Raw genomic sequence first — 17,273 nt, 5'->3', positions numbered from 1 at the left:
AGAAACGTCTTTTGAATTTGTTTCCTACCCCAATCATCAAGATAATGCACTCTCAAGTTCCTACTAAATAGACCATTGTCCCCTAGTCCAAGAGTGGTCCCATCCCTGATAACACGTGTTTATTTTTTTTTTGTTTGTGTGATGGGCATGCGACAAACACAATACGTTAAGACAAACGTATTATAGATTGATTCTCGCAATATAAATGTATATAAGCTGACTACCAATGTTTCCAAGTTGTTCACGTCTTCACAAAGCTTAGAGTTTATCAGTACGTAAGTGCTACTTCGACATAATCTAGCGCAATACTGCAATCTCTACCGACCATATTTATTTTCAATACTTATTTGAAAAATGCACGGCATCGTGTATAACTTTCCTGTACTCATATTACATGTCTTGTCGAGCCATATCTGGTAATTTGATTTAATTTTCTTATTAGGTATGCACTAGGGCCTTGTAGAAAAGATTATATATATATATATATAGTTATCCTTCAAAAAACGTAATTTAGACAAGTGATCTAGGAGTACAAATGTTTATATGACCTAAAAAAAGAAATGAAAAGAAAAGAAGAAATAGCTACAAAATATGGACGACTGAAATTACAAAGTTGCATTAAAATTCATATCATGAACCTATTAACGGCAATCAAAGCCTCATATATTGTGGTCCTTGTGGATTGGGAACGGTTCTTGTAAACCTCCCCAAAATAGAAAGAACCGTAAAACAATAGTTGTGTTTTTTGTAGTGAAGGTAAATGCCAAAATAGTCCCATTTTACATACTTTATTTAATTTTCTCCATATTCATTCTCTCTTGAATGTGGAGAAACGTCTTTTGAATTTGTTTCCTACCCCAATCATCAAGATAATGCACTCTCAAGTTCCTACTAAATGAGAACAAATTTGGTTCTCATAGTCAAACTAGTTAACAATAGCGTGTTATCATCGCCATGAGAAATTTCGATGTCCCATTTCTCTCTATATATATAAGTCCTTGGCCCTTCCCAATTCTTGTGCAACAATAGTGTACTTTCCTTCACCACTACTCAAATAGACAAATACTTACACACACAAAGTTCCTAAGCAAAAATGTTCATAACACAACTACACCAGTCACATTCCACTCAAAATCCATTCCTGTTGCACTCGCATAAGGCATTCATTGATGGCAATAGCAATGGGAAAGGGAATGGGAATGCTTCACGTACAATCTCAATGCATCACTCATTTCACAAAAAGGTCAACTATGTTGGAGTTCGATCCATGGCTAGTAACATAAAAGTTGTAGCAAGCACCACTGATGATGAAGAGGCCAATTCTGTGAAAGCCATTGTTACTGTAAAACCTACTATTGGTGGGTTACTTTCAAACCTCGGGATAGACCGAGGGTTAGATGATATAAAAGACTTGCTTGGTGAAACACTCGTCTTGGAGCTTGTTAGTACAGAGCTTGATTCTAGTAAGTACTAATTCGTCAATAGTATAGAAAGAATTTGTCATTCTTCCCACATAGTTCTCCCTATTTCTTTCTTGTAAAAAAATTATCTCATGAAATGGTTTTATGGAGCATCTATCTCATATGTGGGACTAAAAGGTATGTGGAGCCCGTTAAATATGAGAAAGGTGCTACATGAAAGAAAAAACCATCTTATGAGATACTTTTACTTTTGATGAAGAATATCGTCAATCAATTTTAATTCAAATGATATTTCCTTTTTCAATAAGAATAAGTACAAGGTAAAGTGATTGTGAGTTTAAATTTTATTGAATGAGTCATATGAGTGCATATTACTAATTAAAAAAGATATATTTTTTTTGTTAAAAAAATAAATTCCCACATATAATAATCATATTCAAATATATAGTCCAAATAATTAAGCTTCATCTTTAATTGGTCAAAAACACGAAAGAGGACACCTATAGTCAAAATTTTGTATATCACATCATTCAAAACAGCTTGAAGTAGCTTGTCCCTACTTAATTGATCTGATTCTGCAATTATAAATTCTTGCATTTCTATCCCAACAAACGTATATGGTATATCATGGCAACCAAAGTAATGTTTAGAACCAAATGCTTCAACTACTCTTTACTTTTGTTTTGAAATTGGAATTTGCTAATTTCGCTCAACATTCCAATCATGATTTGGTCTTCTAATTACATATATTTGTTGAGAAGAACATTTTACAATCACATGGTGATTAATGCAGTCAAAATGTATATGCCAACTTTTCTCCAATCTGCTTTAACAGAATCCACATAACATATTTCTACCATATCCTAACTTTCAAGTTCATCTTTTAAGTATTAAACCAACAAATAAAACATTTTAGTTTACACCAAATGTTCATCACAAATTAGAACTAACTCTACACGAACTTGACACTCTCACAATGCTAAACCCCCAATACAGCCGGTCTTTCTTGCTTCAAATAATAGACAAACTCTCAATTCACAAACGTAGGTATCTTTTAACCCCAAAAGAACTATTGAAATAAAAACTTGAGGCAATTTTCAACATAAACACTGGGTACACTTAGAGTTTGTTTGGGATCAAATGAAAAGTTCAGTTTTTTTGAGTTTTTAGCTTCTTTTTGGTATTATTCATAGGTCTTATTGTATTATTCAGCTAGCTTTTAACCTTTTTTTTTTTTTTAAATATTTTCAGCAAAAAATTTTCAGTTTTTTTGTTGTAACTTAAACCTAACACACACTCGTATTGTGATATTTATGTAACTCATCATTTGCATAATGATATAACTGTTTTGAAGATACAGGATTTGAGAAGGATACAATTAAAGGATATGCACACAGGACTAGCCAAGAGGAGGCAGAGGTGAAATATGAGTCCAATTTTGATGTTCCGATAGATTTTGGGCCGATTGGGGCTGTTTTTGTAGAGAATGAGCACCACAAGGAGATGTATCTTCAGGATATTATCCTCAATGGCTTCCCTAATGGTCCCGTTCGTGTGAACTGTAATTCATGGGTTCATTCAAAATATGACAATCCTCAAAAAAGGGTCTTCTTTGCAAACAAGGTCCACCTATCTCTCTCTCTCTCTCATAAGCATATTTTATATGTACATATATACAAACATATATATAGAATATAAACTCAAACCAAGCGTCATATTTACAAATTTATTCACAAATATATTATTATATTTGAATTTGGTTCGTTTAATAATTGAGTCTCTCTCTCTCTCTCTCTCAAGCATATTTTATACATACATATGTACAAACATATAAATTGGATATAAACTCAAACAAGGCATCATATTTACAATTTTATTCACAAATACACTATTATATTTGAATTTGGTTCGTTTAATAATTGAGTTTAAATTTTAGCTTGACATTGATTTGTTGATTAAATAAATGAGAATAAATAATTTTATTTATAGTATTTTTATTACATTGAATACGAATGGATTATGAATAGCCCTTTATATATATATATATATATTATTTTTTTCTAAATATAATACTTAATAATAATGGTAATTATTAATAGGTATTATTATAGTTGTATTAGTATATCGACCTATCTATTTTTATTATTTAATGAAAATTTGACATGTGACTATTCTAGTAAAGGTTTTAAATATATATAATAATTTTTTTGATATATATGTAATTGAATTTAAAATTTGTTAAAAAAGAATATATATATATATATATAGAATAATTAATGATAATGTAACCCTATAATAAAGTTTATAGGTAACCCTATAACAAAGTTTGTGGATAATCAATTTTCCATATACTGGATTCTGAAAAAAAAAAAAAAAAAATTTATACACTATGTAAGTGCAAGTGGTCCTTTTATTTCACACATTTTTTATATGTAAAAAAGTGGTCCTTATACTTACACTTTTTTCTTTTTTTTTAAAATGTGGTCCATTTCTTTTCTTTGCCATCATTAATATTGAATGGTCCATTTCGAAATTTGTCTTCATGGTTGTACTATTTTCTGAATTCAGTTTTTAAAATTAATCAAGTCATAGAATAATAAAAAGCCATTTAAACAACCACAATTGTTATTTTTTTCCTTAAATTTTGCATTCCCTATCTTTCTTATTTGTGTAATAAAGAAAACATCACATCCAAATGTGTGTTTTTTCTGGGGATATGTGAGTTATAAGTATAGACTCATAGAGTACAAAATTTAAGATTTCCCATATCTCTTATCCAGCTAATAAGTCTAATACTCACAAATTCATGATCCGACTTTTCAGCGCATCATCTTCAAAAATATCCACGCACTTGAAAGTTGAAACACCATGATTGAATATCATGCATAGGATCAACCAAAGAAAGAAGATGAATGCCAAGCATCGATCTAATTATAACCATTTGCATATTCTAGCGAGATGTGGTCCAGCATAGAGTTTGATCCGAGGCTTCTTGAGGAAAAGTAAAATAAAATTTCATACATGTCATAGCCTCATAGGTCCGTTGGTTTAGGTGTTTTGGAAATTTAAAAGAGCATTTTTAAAATTTAAAACTTTGTTTTATAACTACAACTCCTTATATAACTCTTTTTATAAACATTCATTTTAAACTCAAATTAAACACAGTTTTTTAACAATTTATACAAACCCACCCATAACGTAACAGCAATGTAACCTAACATATATATATATATATATATATATATATATATATATTATTTATTCATTGTGTTCTTATATTAAGACTTTCCTATTGATTTTTCTTTTGGATTGTGGCTTGTATATGTTTGGTTGTGAAGCAGTCATACTTGCCATCACAAACACCAAGAGGACTGAGGAAGCTAAGGGAAGAAGAGCTTTGGATTTTACAAGGAAGTGGCCAAGGGGAGCGCAAGAGTTTTGAGAGGGTGTATGATTATGATACGTACAATGATCTTGGAGATCCTGATACTAATGTGGATCTTAAAAGACCAGTACTTGGTGGCAAAGAGCACCCTTATCCTAGACGTTGTAGGACTGGGCGCCCTCGGTGTGACACAGGTACCAAATTACTATATATACATTCAATTTTTACTTCTTTTGGAGGATTAATGGCCATTGAATAAGAGCTAGGGAAAACAGAAACCCTAGAAGAAAAATAATTATATACTATGGTAAATATGTTGGACAGAAGTGTTGAGATATGGCACTTAGACATTGTCAATGTCAACTCCAATCCATGAAAAAATGATTAAGATCATTATCTTCTATGTTTCTTTTCAATCAATGACTTCACAAAGTATGCATGTGACATATATAGTAGGTAACCTGTCATGGATTGTGTTCCTCTCTGCCTCTGGCAACATATTTCTAACAAGAGTCATAAAGACAAAAATAATGTAGGCCAGTCTTCTTTGTTGCCTTGATGGCCCCCACGTTTGAAAAACATTATAAAATGAGATATAAGTAGGATTTTGGATATTATCATATCTAGGGTTTCAGAACATTATATAAAAAAAGCAAGGTAGAATATTGTTACCTTATAAATTTAACCATTTTTCACTTTTTTAGGTCATAATTTAGCGAAGTAGTTGATTATGAATGATAAACAATCACTGTTATATAAATTCAACACTTATAGTATTCTTTTTTTTTTTTTTTTTTTTTGATAAGAACACTTATAGTATTCTACTTTAACAAATTGTGCTAAAATTTATGTAATAGAAACACTCTTTATTTTTTGAAAGTCTCTATGAGATGTTTATATGATTTTTCATTTGTTTAGGGTTCAAGAAACATAAATTAAATATAACAAAACAAAATAAATTAGCATAAAAATGTAAATTTAGCCCTTTCATTCATATACTTGATCCTAACCTATATATGAACAATTGCTTTATATATACATAGATCCATTGTCCGAGAAAAGGGGGAGCAACGTTTACATTCCTAGGGATGAAGCCTTCTTGGAAGCAAAACAAGTAGCATTCTCAGTGAAGACTGTACGCTCAGCGTTGCATATAGTAATACCAACCCTAGAGACTGTAATCATCGATGAAGTCCTCGGATTCCCTAACTTCACAGCTGTGGATTCACTTTTCAATGAAGGAGTTAAGTTGCCTAGTCTCAAAAATGAAAATAAAGGGTTTCTCAAAACCCTTTTGCCTCGACTAGTCAAGGCTATAACTAATACAACAGATGATGTGTTGCGCTTTGAGGCCCCAGAAACAATGGACAGTGAGAAAACAAACTCATATATATACGCTATCTTTGACATTGCTATTTATTTTTCTATTACTCTTTCTCTAATTATATCATTTTTGTGCATGTAGGAGACAAATTCTTTTGGTTTAAGGATGAGGAATTTGCTAGGCAGACTCTTGCTGGTGTCAACCCACATAGCATAAAGTTGGTCAAGGTATGATAAATTGACATTTACTTCTAAAGCATGGTGCATAAGCGTCCATAATCCTATGGTATGGTATGCACATATAAACATTTTTTTAACAATACAACCAAACAAAAAATCAAAGGGTCACGCTACATTGTTAAAATGATATTTTGTGATCAATAAATAATAAAAATGGTGTTAGTGATACGTCTATATGAAAGTGATGTTTGCTCTAATAATAACTTGTTACCTTAACAAATTACATGTGAAAAAGTTGTCTTTAACATTGCTCGTAAAGAAAAAAAATAAAATAAAGTCAATTGCCCCTAAAGAATAATATATATAAAAACAAAAATAGATGATTCTTTAGAAGATATAATCATGAGAGTGTACGTGCACACACATATATACAGTTTAAAATTACAATTGAAAGTAGGTAAAAAAAATTATAATGAAGTGTTTTATGCTAGAATGATGATCAAACATATGTAAAGCAACACATGACTATCATGCAGGAATGGCCACTGAAGAGTAAACTTGATCCTAAGATCTATGGACTGCAAGATTCAGCAATCACTACAGAATTAGTTGAACGAGAAATGAGAGGATTAATGACCGTCAAGGAGGTAGCATATATAACTCATAAACACTATGTCCGTTTATATATTGGTTTCTTTCTCACATAAATTTGTATACATGCTAGGCCATAAATCAGAAGAAGTTGTTCATTATAGATTACCATGATCTATTTTTACCATATGTGAGTAAAGTAAGACAAATTGAAGGCACAACTCTGTATGGGTCACGGACACTGCTCTTCCTAACCCCAGATGACACATTATGGCCCTTAGCCATTGAATTGACTCGGCCACCAATGGATGGGAAGCCACAATGGAAACAAGTTTTCACACCTTGTTGGGATTCTACAAGTGTATGGCTTTGGAGACTTGCCAAAGCTCATGTCCTTGCTCATGAGTCTAGTTATCACCAACTAGTTAGTCACTGGTATGTTCCACTTCTAAATTTTGTTTACCATTTGTCATAACTTTTTACTTTTTCATCATTTTTTATTATAATTTTATTTGAGATAGAATTCTACTCTAACTTAATATAAGTGTATATATATGCAAAGCTTACTCTAAGGGACTTGAACTCGAGCCCTTGCCCCCCACACCCCATGCAAGAGCACTTATACTTGTGGAGTAACTATTGCACTAAGAAAGCGTGGTGGTTCATTCTTGTTAATATAGTTTATCATGATTGGAGTAACATTATATGAACTTGAATTCATTGCTAAACCACTTTTATATATAATGCATCAATCACAAAAACCATTTCAATATCTAATCTTATCTTCAAATGGAGATAATCATATACCCTAAATTTAATTAGGACTTTGGCATCATCAGTCTTCATATTATCATACTATACTGAAAGGACTAGAAATTATTTTGCAGGCTAAGAACTCATTGTGCTTCAGAACCTTATATCATAGCCACGAATAGGCAACTCAGTGAGATGCACCCAATCTATAGACTGTTGCACCCACATTTTCGGTACACTATGGATATTAATGCTCTTGCTCGAGAAATACTTATCAATGGAGGGGGGATATTCGAGAAGTCATTCACCCCTGGCAAATACTCCATGGAGCTTAGCTCCTTCGCCTATGACCAAGAGTGGCAGTTCAACCTACAGGCACTACCAGCTGACTTAATTAGCAGGTACTTTGATAACTAACCTTTCATAAACAAGCAACAATTTAAGTGATGATTTCTTATGATGTTGTCCATCTAAGGTTTCTTGTACAAGTCCTAAATCCTAATACTACCAAATAGTGAACTCAAAATAATTCTTCTATTTGATTGGTTAGGACTAGTATAACTTAATCATTTTCAACTCATTTGACTAAATTAAACACAAATTTTAAAATTTCACTTTTTTCTAAATATAATTGTACTTTATCATTTTTTATTATTTGGTAATATGTACATACTCCCTCCTCCTCTTATATTAGGAGCAAGTCCTATGGTGGGACCCACATGTGGAGCCCAATTCTCATGTGAAAAGAGTAGACATTGCTCCCTAATTATATAATAATTTTCTTTTTTTTCATTGATTGAATGCAGGGGAATGGCTGTTGAGGATCCAACAGCTCCACATGGCCTGAAGCTCACAATTGAGGACTACCCTTATGCCAATGATGGCCTCCTCCTTTGGGACTCCATGAAAGAGTGGGTGAGTGACTATGTCAATCACTATTACCCTAACCCAAGTCTCATAGAATCAGATCAAGAGCTCCAAGCATGGTGGACAGAGATTAGAACAGTTGGCCATGGTGACAAAAAGGATGAACCATGGTGGCCAGTCCTCAAAACCCCAAAAGACCTCATAGAGATCATCACAACAATAGTTTGGGTGACATCAGGACACCATGCAGCAGTGAACTTCGGACAATACACTTACACAGGCTATTTCCCTAACCGACCTACTATTGCTAGAACTAACATGCCCACTGAAGACCCTTCAAAAGAAACTTGGACAACCTTCTTGAAAAAACCTGAAGGTGCACTTTTACAATGCTTCCCTTCACAAATGCAAGCCACAAGAATGATGGCTGTTATGGACATACTATCAAGTCATTCACCGGAGGAGGAGTATATAGGGGAGAAAATAGAGCCAACATGGGCTGAGAACTCGGTTATAAAGGCGGCTTTTGAACGGTTTAATGGGAGATTGATGGAGCTTGAGGGGACTATTGATGAGAGGAATGCAAACAAGGATTTGAAGAATAGAAATGGAGCTGGGGTTGTGCCATATGAGCTCTTGAAGCCATTCTCACCACCTGGAGTGACTGGAAAGGGAGTTCCATATAGCATTTCTGTTTGAAGTTGAAATATTGTATTGTAATAGATTACCTCAAATTCCAACACATTTCATATTGAAAATTATAAGAATAAGGGGGCCAAATAATTTTTTGTGTAACTATATTAATTTCACATATGTAAGTGACAAACTAGAGCTTTACATCATAGATACATTGGTGCTGTTAGAGAATTAAGGGTTTGCCCCAAGTGAGGGTCTTCTTTCAGCATGATGTTTTCTTTCATACGAGAAGTCTAGTGAGTCATGACATATTTCATAATAAATTTTACAAGTGTTGATGTGAAAACTTATTAATATTGGATAATAAAGTGTTGTCTATGGTAAGCTTACATTGGAATAAAATTTTCAACTCAACAAATGTGAGATTTGTTGTGAAAACCAATGTACATGTACTTAATTATACAAAAAAATATTTTTGGTTCCTATATTTTAAGGCTATTTCTATTTTGGTCCTTATGTTTTTAGAACTTTCAATTTGATCCTAGAGTTTTTGAAAAACTTTGGAATCACTATCATTTTTTCAAATCTCAAGGGAGTTTGGTTTAATTTTTCCTTAAATTTTTTTTAGTGGAACATTACAATTTACCGCCTGTAATTTTGTCATACTACAATTTAACTCACAAGCTTTAAATTGCTACATTTAACCCTTAAGGTTTGGACTAAAATGAAATCGACTTTCAATAATGGTGTTACAATACCGATAGGTAATACAGTGGTGAAGAGAACACTGGGGTGCTGAACAAATGGTGATTGTAACCTTTATAGGTGATGGTAGTGGTGATTGTGAGTTGTGACTTTTGTAACCTTACAAGATAAATAAAGGGAGTCAAAGTGAAAACAAATAACAACAGCTTGTATTGCGATGCCTCTATGTTCTTATGATCTTGTCATAACATTTTTTTTTTTTTTATAATATATATAAAACCCCCTTACATAAATTGCTTGTTGCAGATGCAACTTCCCAAATAACCTGTAATTGCACAATTTTTTTTTTTTTTGAGATAGTTTAAACCTATGTCGACATCTGCTCCTAATAATAGTTATTTATTATTAAACCAAGACACCAATCGGTTTTCGGTATAGGCGGGGATTGAACCCCAGATCTCTGAATCAACCATCAGAGACTTTACTAGTTGAGTTAACTGGAACTTATTAATTGCACAATTAATCATTGCAGTGAATACATATATAGTTTAGAGTTCATGCTAAGTTTCTTAAGGCTTCTTGACTACTATATGTCAATTCTTTCAGCAAAGTCCTTTTTTCCCCCCAAAACAATTTCTAGGAGATAGATACGCACAATTCGCCAGCATTAATTAAGCAATTAGCACTTAGCACACAGCAGGATAACAAGAGATTTGGCTAAGCCCCATCAGATTAACACAATGAATTGGGCGAGTCATGATGAAGATCAAAACATGGAATCGGTTTGAGCCTAGTATTTCTATGCACTGAATCCAAAACTTGCCCTCAAAACTCATGCATCAACATATGCAACATTACTATTAATGGGTTCACTTATATAGTTTTATAATAAAAAAATTTGTCATTAGTTAGTCCTTTGACAAAATTAAATGCCTCAAGATTTTCTATATAATCCATTTACTAAGTCATCTATTAAAAGTGTTAGTTTTCCAAACCTCACTCTCACAAGGGTTTGAAATTTAGAGTAAAGGATTATGCTTCACGTTATGAATTTCAGAACTGATAGTGTTAATCGATTAATTTTCACCATGAATGGAAGAGTTCACGGATGAGAATGGCCACAAGAATTTATAGTCAATTTCCACTCTTTCTTTTTATTTTTATGTATTTATTATTATTTTTTTTTGGATACAAGATATAATTTCTACTCTAGTCTAATTTAAATATATATATATATATGTGTGTGAAGCTCTCTTCTAGAAACTTGAACCCTGGCCCTTGTCTCTCCTCCCCTCCCCCACCCCACAAACACTTATACTTGTGGAGTGACCATCACTCTATCTTCTTAGCCATACGAAACAATACAATAATATTAATACCCACGTGTTTGATGTTTACACAATTTTTGTAACTTTGTTTGCCGCGGAATCGCTAAAGTACTTAACGTTTCAGTCCATGCTAAATAGACAACTGCCTATTGTATATATTTGAATTTATTCACAAATACACTATTGTATATATTTGAATTTGATTCGTTTTGTTAGGTTATAAGGAATTAGGAACTAATGTATTAGAATTTCATTTTGTAATGTTGGCAAAACATAATCAAAACGGTTTTAGTCTTTTTTAGACTTGCTCAAAGTATGTGTTTCAGCAAAGTCCTTTTTTCCCCCCAAAACAATTTCTAGGAGATAGATACGCACAATTCGCCAGCATTAATTAAGCAATTAGCACTTAGCACACAGCAGGATAACAAGAGATTTGGCTAAGCCCCATCAGATTAACACAATGAATTGGGCGAGTCATGATGAAGATCAAAACATGGAATCGGTTTGAGCCTAGTATTTCTATGCACTGAATCCAAAACTTGCCCTCAAAACTCATGCATCAACATATGCAACATTACTATTAATGGGTTCACTTATATAGTTTTATAATAAAAAAATTTGTCATTAGTTAGTCCTTTGACAAAATTAAATGCCTCAAGATTTTCTATATAATCCATTTACTAAGTCATCTATTAAAAGTGTTAGTTTTCCAAACCTCACTCTCACAAGGGTTTGAAATTTAGAGTAAAGGATTATGCTTCACGTTATGAATTTCAGAACTGATAGTGTTAATCGATTAATTTTCACCAGGAATGGAAGAGTTCACGAATGAGAATGGCCACAAGAATTTATAGTCAATTTCCACTCTATCTTTTTATTTTTATGTATTTATTATTATTTTTTTTTGGATACAAGATATAATTTCTACTCTAGTCTAATTTAAATATATATATGTGTGTGAAGCTCTCTTCTAGAAACTTGAACCCTGCCCCTTGTCTCTCCTCCCCTCCCCTCCCCCACCCCATAAACACTTATACTTGTGGAGTGACCATCACTCTATCTTCTTAGCCATACGAAACAATACAATAATATTAATACCCACGTGTTTGATGTTTACACAATTTTTGTAACTTTGTTTGCCGCGGAATCGCTAAAGTACTTAACGTTTCAGTCCATGCTAAATAGACAACTGCCTATTGTATATATTTGAATTTATTCACAAATACACTATTGTATATATTTGAATTTGATTCGTTTTGTTAGGTTATAAGGAATTAGGAACTAATGTATTAGAATTTCATTTTGTAATGTTGGCAAAACATAATCAAAACGGTTTTAGTCTTTTTTAGACTTGCTCAAAGTATGTGTTTTTATATAAAGTTGGAATCGAGTTACTGCAGGATTTACTGTGTAAACTTGCCTGGCTCGATCAATCAAGAATTAGACTTGATCGATCGAAAGTTGTGTAGATTGTTTTTCTACAGAATTTTCCAACTCAGTTCAAGCTCGTTTGACGTGTAGGGTTTTATATTTTGCCCTAGGTATAAAAGGGAAAAATGTAGCCACGTTTTGATGTTGCTCTTTATGCTGTGTGTGTAAATCTTTTATGAGATCTAGAGGTGTTTGCCTTCACACATACTTAGGATTATCAAGAATCAAGACTATGTCAAAAACTTGATGATCGATTCAGTTGTAGATTCAAGAGCTTAAGGATACACAAGTGGGAGTGCTTGTACTTGCTGAGAATCCAAGAAAGAAGTAGTCCATGGACTCGGAGCTATCATGTGGTCGTGGTAGTAAGTTTCCTTCTCGAGGTAGCAATAGGATGTTAATAGTCTAAGTCGCTATTGTTTAAACTTCAATTCTTTCATAGTGGATTCAGTTTACCTTGAGGATAGTTAGGTTAAATCCTCCCCAGGTTTTTTTACCGGTTTGATTTTCCTGGGTTATTATATTTTTGTGTTTTTTATTTTCTGCACTATATATTGATATGATATATTCGTGTTAACCTAAATATGATAATTTGACTAAATAATCGCTTGGTTAATTAACTAAATTAATATGATTGTATTTTAAAGGGTCTAAAAACGAACACGTTTAATAATTGAGTTTAAATTTTAGTTTGACATTGGTTTGTTGATTAAATAAATGACAATAAATAATTTTATTTATAGAATTTTTATTACATTGAATATGAATGGGTTATGATTAGCCCTTTATATATATTATTTGTTTTCTAAATATAATATCTAATAATAATAATAGTAATTATTAATAGGTGTTATTATAGTTGTATTAGTATATCGACCTATCTATTTTTATTATTTGAAGAAATTTTGACGTGACTATTCTAGTAAAGGTTTTAAATATATATAAAATAATATTTTTGATATATATTATAGAATTTATATATATATATATATATATTTATATATTAGAATAATTAATGATAATGTAACCCTATAACAATGTTTATAGGTAACCCTATAACAAAGTTTGTGGACTATCAATTTTCCATATACTAGATTCTAAAAAAAATAAAAATAAAAATTCATACACTATGTAAGAGCAAGTGGTCCTTTTATTTTACACATTTTTTATGTGTAAAAAAGTGGTCCTTATATTTACACAATTGTTTTTTGTTTTTGTTTTTATTTTTATTTTAAAGTGGTCCATTTCGAAATTTGTCTTCATGGTTGTACTATTTTCTGAATTCAGTTTTATAAATTAAACAAGTCATAGAATAATAAAAAGCCAATTAAACAACCACAATTGTTATTTTTTTCCTTAAATTTTGCATTCCATATCTTTCTTATTTTTGTAATAAAGAAAAACATCACATCCAAATGTGTGTGTTTTTTCTTGGGATATGTGAGTTATAAGTAAAGAGTACAAAATTTAAGATCTCCCATATCTCTTATCCAGCTAATAGTCACAAATTCATATCCGACTTTTCCGCATATCATCGTCAAAAATATCCACGCACTTGAAACACCATGATTGAATATCATGCATAGGATCAACCAAAGAAAAAAAATATGAAAGTCAAGCACAGTTCTAATTATAACCATTTGCATTATTATAGCGAGATGTGGTTCAGCATAGACTTTGAACCGAGGCTTTTGAGGAAAAGTAAGATAAAATTTCATGCGTTTGTTTGGTTGGGTGTTTTGGGAGTTTAAAATAACGTTTTTAAAACTCAAAACTTTATTTTACAAACACAACTCTTTATAACCTTTTTACAAATGTTCATTTTAAACTCAAATTAAACACAGTTTTTTAAACAACTTATATAAACACACCCATAACATAACAGCAATGGTAACCTAACATATATATATACACACACACATACATACATAAATATCTATATATTAGGTATATTGTGTTCTTATATTAAGACTTTCCTATTGATTTTTCTTTTGGATTGTGGCTTGTATATGTTTGGTTGTGAAGCAGTCATACTTGCCATCACAAACACCAAGAGGACTGAGGAAGCTAAGAGAAGAAGAGCTTGGGATTTTGCAAGGTAATGGCCAAGGAGAGCGCAAGAGTTTTGAGAGGGTGTATGGTTATGATGCGTACAATGATCTTGGAGATCCTGATACTAATATGGATCTTAAAAGACCAGTACTGGGGGGCAAAGTCCACCCTTATCCTAGACGTTGTAGGACTGGGCGCCCTCGGTGTGACACAGGTACTAAATTACCATACACTACAAAAAAAAGGTCCTATGGCTGCGGTTCAAGATTAATGGCCATTGAATAAGAGGTAGGGAAAACAGAAACCCTGAAAGCAAAATAATTATACTTTGGTAAATATGTTGGACAGAAGTGTTGGAAATATGACACTTGGACATTGTCAATGTCACCTCCAATCAATGAAAAAATGATTTGAGATCATTATCTTCAATGTTTCTTTTCAATGAATGACTTTTCAAAATATGCATGTGACATATATAGTAGGTAACCTGTCATGGATTATGTTCCTCTCTGCCTCTAGCAACGTATTTCTAACGAGAGTAATAAAGACAAAAATAATGAAGGCCGGTCTTCTCTGTTGCCTTGGTGGCCCCAACGTTTGAAAATCATTATAAAATGAGATATGAGTAGGATTTTGGATATTATCGTATCCTAGGGTTTCAAAACATAATATATATATATATATAAAAGCAAGATAGAATGAAATAGAATATTGTTATCTTATAAATTTAATCATTTTTGTCTTTTCTATAGTTCATAACTTAGGGAAGTAATTAACTATGAATGATAGACAATCACTTTTATATAAACTCAACACTTTAGTAATGTACTTTAACAAATTGTGCTAAAATTTATGTAATAGAGTCACTCTTTATTTTTTGAAAGTCTCTATGAGATGCTTATATGGTTTTTCATTTTTTTAGGGTTCAATAAACAAAACTTAAATATAACAAAACAAAATAAATTAGCATAAAAGTGTAAATTTATCCCTTTCATTCATATACTTGATTCTAACCTATATATGAACAATTTCCTTATATATACATAGATCCATTGTATGAGAAAAGGGGAAGCAACATTTACATTCCAAGGGATGAAGCCTTCTCGGAAGCAAAGCAAGTAGCATTCTTAACGAAAATTGTACGCTCAGCGTTGCATATAGTAATACCAACCCTAGAGACTGTAATCATCGACGAAGACCTTGGATTTCCCAACTTCACAACTATGGATTCACTTTTCAATGAAGGAGTTAAGTTGCCTAGTCTCAAAAACGAAAACAAAGGGTTTCTCAAAACCCTTTTGCCTCGACTAGTCAAGGCTATAACTAATACAATAGATAACGTATTGCGCTTTGAGGCCCCAGAAACAATGGACAATGTGAAAATAAACTCATATATATATATATATATATGCTATCTTTGACATTGCTATTTATATTTATGTTACTCTTTCTCTAATTATATGGTTTTTGTGCATGTAGGAGACAAATTCTTTTGGTTTAAGGATGAGAAATTTTCTAGGCAAACTCTTGCTGGTGTCAACCCACATAGCATAAAGTTGGTCAAGGTATGATAAATTGACATTTTCTTCCAAAGCATTGTGCATAAGCGTCCATAATCCTATGGTATGGTATGCACATATAAACATTTTTTTTAACAGTACAACCAAAACAAAAAATCAAAGTATCACGTTACATTGTTAAAATGATATTTTGTGATCAATAAATAATAAAAATGGTATTAATGACACGTCCAAATGAAAGAGATGTTTGCTCTAATAATAAATATTGTTTTTAAACCTAGAACGGACCGGCTGGTCCGACCGGGTTAACTAGGAATCGGTCCTTGGACCGCTCTATAAGAACCTGGTTCGCCCATGTCATTATTTACTGGCTGATCTGACCGGGTTAACTAGGAATTGATCCTTGGACCAGTTCTATAAGAATCTGGTTCACCCATATCATTATTTTAGTAATAATTGATGAAAAAATGCTATTGGTAGGACTTGAACCTGCTTTCAGCAAAAGAAATATCATCTCCAGCATGCAAACCATTGGGTCACGCACATCTTGTTGGTTAGGAATGAAAAATTAATAAATATAAACCAATTTAATTATCAAATATATTAAAAAATTAAACGACACATCACGGTTTGATCTCGGTTAAACCTTAGTCCGACTTCAAAAACCTTAAACGACCCAGGTTTCAAAACCATGATAATAACTTGTTACCTTAACAAATTGCATGTGAAAAAAATTGTCTTTAACATTGCTTGTAAAGGAAAAAATAAAAAATAAAATAAATCAAAGTCAATTGCCCCTAAAGGATAATATATATAAAAACAAAAACAGATATGAGTCTTTGGAAGATATAATCATGAGAGAGCGCGCACGCGCGCGCACACACACACGTATATGGGAAATGCTAACAAATGCCCTTAGGGTATTAGTTAATAATTCATTTAAAGAAATTTTTTATGTGAAAAGAAAAAAAAAATCAATTAATTTTTTGGCACCTTTTTCATTTCCCATAAAAGTGGTGTCAAAACTTTCCTAAAATGGATTGTTAACCAATACTCTAAGGGCACTCGTTAGCATGATATA

At 32.1% G+C, this 17,273-nt stretch overlaps 2 protein-coding genes across 5 annotated transcripts; both read left to right on the top strand.

Moving 5' to 3' along the window:
* Positions 1 to 1,000: 1,000 nt before the first annotated feature.
* On the top strand, positions 1,001 to 9,502 carry LOC111990529 (linoleate 13S-lipoxygenase 2-1, chloroplastic). 4 transcript variants are annotated; one of them, XM_024022318.2, is made up of 9 exons: positions 1,001 to 1,463; positions 2,782 to 3,044; positions 4,763 to 5,000; positions 5,850 to 6,176; positions 6,272 to 6,357; positions 6,846 to 6,956; positions 7,034 to 7,335; positions 7,788 to 8,054; positions 8,460 to 9,502. In XM_024022318.2, exons 1-9 carry the CDS (start codon positions 1,094 to 1,096, stop codon positions 9,217 to 9,219), a joined length of 2,724 nt encoding a protein of 907 aa, XP_023878086.2. In that variant the 5' UTR covers positions 1,001 to 1,093; the 3' UTR covers positions 9,220 to 9,502. The 4 variants fall into 4 exon arrangements, with proteins under 4 accessions (XP_023878086.2, XP_023878085.2, XP_023878084.2 ...); XM_024022317.2 differs by having other exon boundaries at positions 4,760 to 5,000; XM_024022316.2 differs by having other exon boundaries at positions 2,776 to 3,044.
* Positions 9,503 to 11,649: 2,147 nt separating this feature from the next.
* Positions 11,650 to 16,226, top strand: LOC136063594 (linoleate 13S-lipoxygenase 2-1, chloroplastic-like). The gene is made up of 4 exons (XM_065764209.1): positions 11,650 to 11,691; positions 14,649 to 14,886; positions 15,720 to 16,048; positions 16,152 to 16,226. The coding sequence occupies exons 1-4, from the start codon at positions 11,650 to 11,652 to the stop codon at positions 16,224 to 16,226; spliced, it is 684 nt and encodes a 227-aa protein (XP_065620281.1).
* The last annotated feature ends 1,047 nt before the right edge of the window (positions 16,227 to 17,273 follow it).

The sequence above is a fragment of the Quercus suber genome, unplaced genomic scaffold (genome assembly GCF_002906115.3).
Source record: "Quercus suber isolate HL8 unplaced genomic scaffold, Cork oak 2.0 scaffold_545, whole genome shotgun sequence".
Taxonomy (NCBI): domain Eukaryota; kingdom Viridiplantae; phylum Streptophyta; class Magnoliopsida; order Fagales; family Fagaceae; genus Quercus; species Quercus suber.
This window is presented reverse-complemented; position numbering and strand designations above follow the sequence as displayed.